The sequence below is a fragment of the Erpetoichthys calabaricus genome, chromosome 11 (genome assembly GCF_900747795.2).
Source record: "Erpetoichthys calabaricus chromosome 11, fErpCal1.3, whole genome shotgun sequence".
In the NCBI taxonomy this organism is placed as follows: Eukaryota; Metazoa; Chordata; class Cladistia; order Polypteriformes; family Polypteridae; genus Erpetoichthys; species Erpetoichthys calabaricus.
The window spans coordinates 135416341-135427312 of record NC_041404.2 but is presented as its reverse complement, the minus strand read 5'-3'; the positions used below and the strand labels follow the sequence as shown (position 1 = coordinate 135427312).

At 52.9% G+C, this 10972-nt stretch overlaps 1 protein-coding gene across 1 annotated transcript; it reads right to left on the bottom strand.

Moving 5' to 3' along the window:
* Positions 1 to 1066: 1066 nt before the first annotated feature.
* tmem11 (transmembrane protein 11) lies at positions 1067 to 10693 on the bottom strand. The gene is made up of 2 exons (XM_028813988.2): positions 10567 to 10693; positions 1067 to 1609 (listed from the first exon to the last, which is right to left on the bottom strand). The coding sequence occupies exons 1-2, from the start codon at positions 10611 to 10613 to the stop codon at positions 1093 to 1095; spliced, it is 564 nt and encodes a 187-aa protein (XP_028669821.2). The 5' UTR covers positions 10614 to 10693; the 3' UTR covers positions 1067 to 1092.
* Between the last annotated feature and the right edge of the window lie 279 nt (positions 10694 to 10972).

Below are 10972 nucleotides of genomic sequence, written 5' to 3'. Positions count from 1 at the left end.
GAGATGAGAACCTAAGACCACCCCAAAATAAAATGCCCACCTGCTTTGTCACTAATGAAGAAAGCAGCCAGGACCCCCAGTCTGAAACCCCTGCGTATCGACCCCAAATGAATAATAAAGGGCAACACGCACCTCCTGCAGAGCGCTGTGCCTTTTAATGGCAGGCAGACTCCTGGGGCTCCACGTGTGGCACTGACTCGACGGCGGATCGGGTACCCGAGACGGGGGTCCGCCTCACTTGCTCACTCAGCCTCCCCACCCCACAGAGTTAGCATCTGCCAGCGAAGCCACCAACGGCTCACGCCAGTCGCAGTGAGGCCTCCCAAGTCACCAGCCGTCACACCCTTGACGGACTAAGATAGGGCCAGCTGGAGTGCAAAGCAGGACGACAGAACAAGAGGGAACGGGCACGATGGGCAAAGGCCTGGCAGCATCAGCAGCCCTACGCTCGCTTACCCTGGCGTGTCCCAATAGACAATAAACCAACCTGACGGCACAGTCCCAAATTGGGGCGCACGATGAGAAACAAAACAAGTTCATTGGCGTGCGGCGTCGTGGAGCTACCAACTGGGCAATCCTGCCAGGCCACTGGGAAGGTTCACAATCAAGATGGCAGAAGAAAGGCCATAAAGCAAGCCAGTACACGTGAAGACGCTCTGGCAGGTGAACGGGCGACCAGCTGCCGATACTTCAGCATTACAGGGCATCATGCAGACGGGCGCCTTGAAAGAACTCCAAAGTCATGGGCCGTCACTGACGAGTCACATGATCCAAAGTGACAGGAGAGACCCCGCCCCCAACCGGTGAAGCTCCGCCCCTCACAGCGGGCCCTTTAAAGAAGAAGAAGCAGCAGCCGCTGAAATGTCCTAATTTTTAATGAAAGTTTTGTTGTTTTTTTGTTTGTTTGTTTTTCTGACCACCAATAAAAGGTACAATACAACTACCAAGAAAAATAGCGGGCCTCGCGAGGCCATTTATAAAACGTCATCATTGGGATTTCATTTTTGGATGAGAAGTCCAGTCCTCCCCTGATCACCACTTAGTAGGCGCACGGCATTGGCTTAGTAATCAGTGCCCGCTCCGCTCGCCCAGTCATACCACGTAGAGCTCGTAAATCTTCTTGATGCAATACGCCAGGGCGGCGAGCGCGATTGTGTTATGCAGTCTCTTTCTGTGAATGTCGTCCTTCCTCACCAACACCACGGGCGTGGACGAGGTGAGCGTGTGCAGCGGCAGCCGCGACAGTTTCTGGGTGTCGTACTCCACCTGGTACTTGCAGCAGGGGTCGAACTGCCACGAGATGCCATAGAGGGCCGCGCAGGCCACGCTCAGGGCCCCGGCGGGCAGGGCGACATAGCGCGAGTACTCGAGGGACAGCGAGAGCGGCGACAGCAGGCAGGCCGTCCCGGACAGGACCGCCGTTTTGTGCAGACAGTTCCCCACGGTGATCCACCGGGCCGTCTCGTCGCCGATGCGGGTGGGCTCGATCACGATGTACTTGTACTGCGCCTCCAGGGCCTGCTCCAGCTCGTACTCGAACTGCTCCTGGGCGTTCTCGCCGTTGTAGATCTCGTGGACGATGTAGCAGTCGGTGGAAGACAGCGCCCCCCTGGAGGAAGAGACAAGAGTTTGGGTCAAGGCGGGCAGCGCTGCGCAGGACTGAGAGCCCCCCCCCCCCGGCCCCCCAAGACCCCTCGTTTTCGACAAAGCGGGGGAGCACAGAGCTCAGGTAGTCGGGGTGTCAATGTGACATCACACCCCCCAGGCGGGCACACCTTCCTTAACGCCTACTGGGCACCTGCAGCACAAAGACAACGAGGCGGCACTGTGAAGAACATCACAACCTAATAGAAGGTGGGTCATATAGCGCCTTGACGCGTCACAGGAGGGGACAATCGAGCTTTACCTTCACCTGGAGCCACCACACTGGCTGGGGGCGGAGTCAGGTGACAGTGTTTTAGAACCATGGGGTCAACTGATATGCTAATGAGGTCAAAATAAATAAAACAGGAAGTGCAGGTCCCTATCTCAAATGGGGGGGGGGGGGGGAGACACTCTGATTTCAAAAAGGGCCTGAGGACCCCCGAGTTATGAGGAACCTGTTGGGAGAATAAGAGGAGGCCCGAGTGAGGGGCTTCAAATTGGGAAGAGAATCTGTGTGGTGGGAACATTGGGGGGGGCACCATTAGAAACTTCACTCAAACATCGGGGGGAGGACCCCAGTAGGGCTTCACGACCCTCGACGTGATGCTATCGGGGGGGATTGAAGTGGGCAGGACTATCCTCATGCAGACCGTACCGAAGTGACTCTCAGATCCGCTAAAGGGTCACAGTGGGCTCGAGTGCACCAACGTGTACTGATTGGCACAAGTGTGCCACGCCTCTCACGACTGCCCTTTCCAGTTGTCGTCCACACAAACGCCTGCAGGCCCACAAGACCCTTGGCATCTCAGGTGCTGTCAGTTTACAGAGTGACTGAGCGGACCCCCAAACGTTTCCCCAAGTCTCAAATGGCATCTTATCGAAGTGCAGTTAAAGGACTGGACAACATGACCATGCTTGATGCCCGCACTTTCATTGCTCTGTCAGAGGCTCAGCTGCCAACCATTTCATGCCAAAAGACGGCGGGCCCGAGTGACTCCACACTTTTACCCTGCAGCCTCTTGGCTGTTCTGTAGCTGCCCTGCCCTGCCCTGCGGCGGTGGCACAATGTTTGGCATTTCCATCCTCAGTTTTAAAAACAGCAACTTCACTTACATTTAGGAAGGCAGCTGGCATCACGAGGTCCTACAGGGTGACTCTGGCATCACTTTTCTCCTAAATATACAGAACGAGGACAGTGAGGATGGTCTGGTCGTGTGGTGGTGACACAAGCTTTGTACGCAGGGACAGAGTGACACACAGTTGTGACACAACAAACACTCCCTCCACCTGCCCAGTTCCTGCACCCCACATGCCGTTTGAGGGAGCGCACCCCGACTTCAGGTGTGGGGGGCAGCAGTTCAGTGCAGGAAACACATTCACACGGGGGGCGATTAAGCTGGTACAGAGGAGGAGGAGGGTTAAGGTGCAGCTGTGCCCGGGCCCTGCCATTCGAGTCAGTCCCGAGTGTACTGAATAACGGGCACAGCGTACCCACTCTGGCTGGGGGGCCCTGACCCTGGCCCAGCTCGAACGTCTTGACCGGCTTTTACGTTCGTCTAAAGGAGACTTGAGGCTTTCACTGATGCCCACCTAACTCTTCCATTTGATTTCTCTAATCCCAAACCAGTGCTCTGCTCACCTGCTTCTTGGGGGTTTTGTAAAGCAGCCAACTGAAGGGCCCTCTGCCAGTCCTGCCCTGCCTGGCATCACATACAAGTCAAGGGGACACCACAGTCACAGAGTGAAACCTGCTGCGGTCTCTGCCTCCCTTGGCCCTCACAGGTGGGCCGATCGGCTAAAGTGCAGCAGCTCTGGACAAGACACCCGAGACCCTGCCACGCGGCTCTGCCAGTCGGAGCTAAGTGCGTCTGCATCACCCGCTCTAGATGAGCGCCAGGCGGCCACATAACTTTGTCCTGACAGTAACGTCCAGGGCTGCTTGTTGCTGAATTGGTGGGCTCCGTTTTTACAGAGGGTGACTTTCAAAGGCCAAGTGACGGGTGGCACCTAAATAAGTGACGCCGGGCAGTCAGCCCTTACACTCCAGTTAAAAACTGACCACATCTCTGTGCCAGCGAGTGCTACTCTGTCCTACTCCACCGCCTCCTATCTGGTGCGCCTGCCACCCTGGACTGGACAAAGCCAAAGTGCTGTGAAGCCATTCATTTAAAGACCCCTTGAAGCACATCGACTGCCCACCCATTCAAGTGCTGCAATCTCTCAGGTAGTAAGAAGGGGAAGACTGGCATCAGCCGCTGTCACACGACCCTCCTCTGTCACTATGTCAATCAATTCGAGCTAGACACGTTTACAACTGTACATCGGGCACATCTCTCCAGCTCAGGGGTCTCTCCAGATCAGGGGTCTCCGGTGCCGCGCCTTTCCTTAATCGATGTCCCTTTTTTTGTCTTCGTATTAATGGAGCCGCTACCTCTCAGCCAGACAGTCATGTGACACAAAACGAGCCACCAAGTGCCCAGCTGGCTGGTGAAGGTCTCGGTGATGTCGATCAGCTCAGGTCACCCAACCCTTTGGACGGTGGTCTTAAAAGAGCCATTTTATTAAAGTGCTGTGCCGCAAAGAGGACACCGGCGGGGTCATTTAGTGACGATAATGAGTTTGGGGCCCTGACTCGAGTGGTCTTGGCTCTCTTGGCTCACTAACTTGACGTCTCACTTCTAGAGGTTTGGGGGGCCATTTAAAGGAAGAAAGAAAAAATAAAGAAAACAACTCAGAGGGCAGAGTGCTGAAAAGAACAATGAAAGGAAACAAAGGGATCGGCAGCAAAGACGGCTCCCCGATTAAGAGACGGGTTAGAATGAAACTCCACAGGCCTGGAGCTGGAGACCCAAGTGACACTTCAAGGACTGGAGCCTACCTGTACTCGCTAGGTCACCGGTGCCAGAACTGTCCCAAATGAGGGCCTCGCTGGCCTAAGGGACACTCCTGGTCCTCTGCACTGACATCAGCCTGGCACTGCTGGCCTGGCGCTAAACTCCGTGAGCTGCAGGAATTCCAATGTGCCCTCCGTGACTCGCCCGATATGCTGTATGACTGTGAATCCTTGGCATGGAGCAGCGAGGAGTGCATTTAGAATTCGTTAAGGTGACTGCCAGCATGGCGGGCATCTCCTCACTACCCTCTCTCATGTGCTCCTCCAGGACTGGCTGTGCTTTTATCTTTTTGTTGCCCGGTGCCAGGCCCCTCACGCTCCACATGTAAGTGGTCAGTCGTTCATCTGAGGCCCCAAGCCCACACTGTTACTGAATACATTTGTGTGTCAGCGTCTCCCAATGTGCCAAATGTGCCAATGGCAGAGTGACGACACATGCCCAGGATGTAAACTGCTATGAATAGCGCACTCTGTGGGTACGGTCTGGGCATGTCAGCGCCTGAGCTGTGCCACGGCTCGGGATGAGGAGCCCAAGTGTCTGTGTGGCGTCAGACGTCTGCTTAACCCTAAAGATGCCAGTTAAGTCCTGGGTGGGATGTTCTCGTCTCTCCCTCGGTGTCTTTGGTTGGTTTGTTTTCCTTTCTTTTTAATTTTTAATCTTTGGACACAGAAGACTGTCAGGTGGGCAGGAGATGGCACTTCACCCAGGAGCCTCCAGGGCCCAGTATCTCTTAACTTTGTCATTTTGACACCAATGCTCTGAGAATAGAATGGTGCCAGCTTGTTTGACAGCATTGGTCGTCAGTGTGACGTTCATGGAGGGCTGCAAACAGTCAAATTACTAAAAGAGGCCCAACAATCTGTGAGAAGAACACGAGGAAAAACACACGCGGGACCATCTTGGGCAGCACTTTGAGCGCCAGTGTGTGTGTGAAGGTGTGCTATAGAAGGACAAGAGGAGGAGGATGAGGATGATGCCACATCAATGCACATCGCAAAGAAAAACAGCCGACGTCACGTCTGGAGCTGAGCGGGGCAATCAGGGCGCAAGTGCAGCAAATCCATCCATCCATTTTCCAACCCGCTGAATCCAAATACAGGGTCACGGGGGTCTGCTGGAGCCAATCCCAGCCAACACAGGGCACAAGGCAGGAACCAATCCCGGGCAGGGTGCCAACCCACTGCAGGACACACACAAACACACACCAAGCACACACTCGGGCCAATTTAGAATCGCCAATCCAACTAACTGGCATGTCTTTGGATTGTGGGAGGAAACCCACGCAGACACGGGGAGAACATGCAAACCACGCAGGGAGGACCAGGGAAGCAAACCACAGGTCTCCAGATCTCCCAACTGCGAGGCAGCAGCGCTACCCACTGCGCCACCGTGCCACCCAGTGCAGCAAATGTCCTTGTTATTTAGAAAGGAGAAAGAAAGACAGATGGACAGACAGAGAGACAGAGAGAGAGAGAGGGGCTCGCGTTATTATTGACAGCCCCCCCTGATAAACAAATGGGGGCTCCAACTGTGATGGGCTCTTCTACAAATCTCCAGCGGTCCAAGCAGCCGTCCAGTTCAACAGCGCAGATCGTGGAGGGGCTCATGTGCACCCACACTTACTGTGGGGGGACTGGTGGCACAAACGGAGGGTCTCTTTGGCTCGTCGACACCTGCACTGGCATTGGCCAATACCAGCGTCTCCATACTTTAAAGAACAAGGGACATCTCCCTGTGTGTGTGTGTGTGTGTGTCAGCGGACAGGCGGAGTCCAGGAAACACACAGCTAGCAGGTCACCACAAACACCCAACTTGTGTCATTTGTTTGGCTTCTGAAGGCAGTCGACTGTCCCTTAGTGTCACTCGTCACATGTGTGAATGGTACGTTAAGGACTGCAGTGCTGACACACACCTACACATTCTGAGCACAGGTGACGACAGACCCTCCTGGATTTGGACACACGAGTGTAAGAAACAACAAGAGAGACAAAGGCAGAGAGACGGGAGCTGAGAAGTAAAAGAATCTCGACAAGCTGGGAACTTTAAAAATCGGCGGCGCTCTCCGCTCGAGCTTCTTGTATACGCGGATATGGTGATGAGGAGTAAACCACAAGACAAGGATGATATTTATATTCTATACACATTAAAGAGCCATCAGCAACAAATCAATAAAATAAAATAAAATAAAAGAACAATTATTAGAAGTGTCAAGTGGAGTAAATCAGAGTCTGCAGAACACGAACAAAAAATAAAACAGCAGTGCAGGTCAACGGGAAGAAGTGCAAAGTGGAGAGAAATCTGCGTTTGTACAAAATACTCGCTGAGCAAAGTGAACGGGAACTCGAGTCACCTGTTTACACACAGAGAGACAGACAGACACACACACGGACACACACACAGACAGACGGACACATCATTCTATAAATGGTCTTCTCGGACTCAGGGAGGTCTAAAACGTCAAGTCTCATTAAAATCTCGACATCGAATCTTTGCAGGATTCCTGTCCTCGCCCTTCACTTCGCGTACGAGAAACTCAGAAACGGAGGAGCAGGTTTGGAACACGAAAGCCTTTCAGAAATTCCAACTCTCCGGACTCCTCTGCTCCCTACGATAGCAAATGGCACAAGTGTGCCCGACTGAGCCACCAGCTTTACAGCGCTAGTTAACATGGAGGTGTCCTCCAGAATGATGTTGGATTTCACTAACTGGACATCTGACTTTGTATTTTCAGGACGAGCCTGGCGCGGCCTTGTCACCTGCTAAACAGTAAATGCCCGTGAAGACCTTTAGGAAGCACACGTCGTGATGTCATTCTTTATAAACCCCCCTTTGTTGTTGCCCTGGGGGGATCCCAAGCCTGGCATTGAATTAACGAATGCCAACATCTGTTTACTCAAATGATCTTTGACAGCTGTGCCAGTATTGGTGCCACCCTTAGTATTTGGTGTGTTTTCTGCTGTAAGGCCCAACATCATTCACTGCCACAATGGAGCTGCTACTTTAATAAAAAACCACTGAATGGTATTGGGATGTGCCCAGTGCTGCCAGCCACCTTCACCCTCACAACAGGCTACAACAAACAGTCAGGTCTGCACCAGTTGTCATGAAGCGGGCAGGGGGGGGCTCACCGCCAACCCCCCACATCCAGGCCACAACATTTTCAAACTTCTCCGTGTGCCAAGCGTTGGACTAAAGTGCCCAAAGCCCCCAAACGGTGTCAGTGCCTCCCACTGGACATGTGGTTCATGTGCAGGTGTTTCAGAGTGGACCCCTCCCCCCCAATGCTTTCTATACATGTCTTGTATTCCCCCCCAGGCCCGTGTGATCACCTTGGAGAGCCATCAAAATACGGGGGGCACCTGCCCTCTGCGCTAGCATACCTGGCCAGTAAATGGGATTGGGGAGACGCGAAGGTTTAAACAAACCACTGAGTGGGGGGCCGGCCATATTGTGTCTCCTTCAATGGCAGCGTTTGGCCACACGTCGTATCTCCAGCCGCGGGCAGTGGCACACAAACAGGACCACCAGGCGGTCCATGCGACTGCCTCTGAATGGTCACCAGGAGGTGCTCTTCTAGGCTGAAGGAAGCTCAAGAAAGAGAGAATTAACAACTACTGGCCAATTCGTGTGTTTCCTTTGAAAGACTCTTCAGTGCCATGCGCTCACCTGCTCCTTCTTCTTCAGTTCATCCTCCTCCTCAACAGTCCGCCCCGAGGTACACATGGCCTGACGCCTGACATGTTGTACCGTAGCCATTTAAAACCTGACAGACAGGAACAGCCGAGTGACAAGACGAGTCAGGCTAATGGGCACAAGTGACGCTCCTCCGAGAATTCTACACACGACTCAGTTGGAGTTCATTCAGCTCTTGTGCCAGCTTTGGTGTCCAAGTCACGTCTGCGGATGTGCTTGTCCAGCCAGTTCTTCATACAGCTCATTAACACCACTGACTGATTAACCTGAGCTGCCCGTGCCAGTCGGCTAATGAGAATAAAGGCCCGTGGTGGCGTGGAGGGGTCTCCTCCATTACCTGCACGGTCAACAAGCTCTAAATGTGCAGGGCCGTGAAATGTGAGGTTTCTGAAGCACTCAAACAAGCAGGCAGAAATACAAGAGGGCACCCAAATGGAGCACCAGCTTAGAGAAATCCTGCTGAATGTGACAAAGTAGAAGAAAATAAAGAAATGAAACACGCAGCAAAAAATGAGAAGAAAATTAGGGAAAAGGTTACCAAAAAAAAAAACAAGTGACTTAAGTGAATTAAACAGCAGGGTCAGCGGGCCAAAGAGACCTGCCAGGGCCGCCATCATCACGCTGACTGTGCCACTCCGCGCTTACACAGCAGGTTTTTGGTTCTTTTTTTTTTGGGGATATTATACTTTAAGTCAGCACAATCACTTCTTACAGCTTCGGCTCCCTGACAATATGGTGCCAACGTTGTAAAGAATGATCAGCCTCGATTTAAAAAAAAAACAAAAACCCTGTCTGTGCCTTTTAAATTTGATTCAACTTTATCTCCAATATGGAGAGGGCCTCGAGATTTGGGTACCCCTCGAAACCTCCAATTCAGGCAGGACTGCCGATGACCCGCTCCTCCACACACACCACTCCACACACACACACACACTCACACACACTCAGTCAGTTCGTGCTCACCCACCCCTTCATTCATTCATTCATTAATTTTCTAAACCCACTTAATACAACGCAGGGTCCCAGGTAGCCCTGGCAGCAGCAGCAGTCGCCAGCCACATGACCCGAGCAGGAATCCAATGCCAGTCCTTCTCCAGAGACACAGCTGCACGCAGCCTCACTAATCCACAAAGACACCATTTCAAGTCGACATGGCAAAGGCGGGCAGCTATGAACACTGAGTGCCCATCACCAAGTAAGTAAATAAGGAAAAGTGACTGGCATCACAGACAAACTCAGGACCCCCGTTATGTGAAGCAGTCGGATGTGCCAGCCGACTCTTCAGACTTGGATGATGACGATGAGGATGCCGCCTTAGGTATCATTCTGCCTCTCCCATGCCAGTTTGACTGCACTATTAACTTTAATGGTGGCTTGTCTGCAGCTTTTCAAAGCGCCCACATTTCCACTTTATTACTGCATAGAACAGTCGGAGGAGCTGATGAACGGATTGCACCGCCACTGCTTTAGAATGTCTGGGTGGGCACCGGTTCAACACTCGCCGAGGGGCTTTTCATACAAGGTGCCTTCAAACGCTCTCCTGACAGATCAGTGCCGCTGTGTGCCCTTGGGGGGCTCGGCTGCTGTGCCGCTGCCTTGCCCCCCACACAACTTCATCGTACGATCGGCCCGGTTGCTGCTCCATGAATGGCATCGTGTTGGGAGGCTTTTAAATGGCTCGAATACGCGATGATATCAATCGGACACCGCGTTGCGCTGAAGTGCCGCTCCAAGCCCTGGCTGGGAGGTCGGGGGTCGCCACCCTTAAAACGACTTCGGGCTCACCCCGCAAGCGACACTAGCGACACTCGACATCCGCCTATTGCTAACGATACGGAGGAAGCCTTCGTACGGCGGTCGCTCCGTTAGCGTAAGCCACCTCTGCCGTGACCTTCTACGCGGTTTACTCCTCGCTGGAATTGGGTCAAACGTGCCGGCTCCTCGGGGAGGCGCGATCGGAGCGGCGGCACAACTTTGCCGCGATTTTTCGCCTCCATTTTATTCTATAGACTGACGAGCGCTTCGTTGAACAGCGAACAGTCCTGTTCGTTGCTTTTCATTTAAGAGCTCCGTTACACAGGCGTTTTCGTTTGGTGTGCATCGGCACAGAGTGTGACGAAAACGTAGGGCGTGATGATCCAATAGAGTCCTGAAGGGAGAACCAAAACAAATTCCTTTAAAAGCCTAAGAGGGGGCTGGCAGCTCCAGTGCAGCCCACACGACGGGGCAGAAGTCAGATTAAAAATAATAAAACAGATCCGTATACCTAATATTCGTTTCTTTGCGCAATGCATCGATAAAAGTTGCTTTGACGGAATAAATAAGTGGCACTGACCTCTCTCTGCTGGCTGGGACACCGCGCCTCCTTCCCCACGCCGCCATCTTGGAGACTCTACACGAGTGCTGTTGGGCACGACGCGAGCCACTATGCACCACGGGAAATGTAGTCTCACCGAAGCTAAAAACGAAGGCACCCGAAGGTGTCTTGGACTGCATTTCCCATCCTATAACCGGAACAGACGCAATCGCTGCGGAGAAGAAGCTGTCTCGTTCGTGTCTTTCGGTCTTATGACGGAGGACGAGCATATACCAAACAGCGCACTACATTTCCCAGCGACCCAACACTCCGAATCGTCAGCAAGAGCAACAGTACGGTATACCACGTAGGACAGAATACTCTACAATATCGTTTGTCTTTAAGTGTCACAGGCGTATACCGATTTAGTCGTGACGCTTTCAGA

Excerpts from the sequence above, each read along its gene's own strand:
- tmem11 (XM_028813988.2), bottom strand. The coding sequence starts at position 10,613 with ATGGCGGCGTGGGGAAGGAGGCGCGGTGTCCCAGCCAGCAGAGAGAG. Across the intron at positions 1,610-10,566 it reads GTCCCAGCCAGCAGAGAGAG|GGGGGCGCTGTCTTCCACCG; the intron begins GTCAGTGCCACT and ends CTCTTCCTCCAG.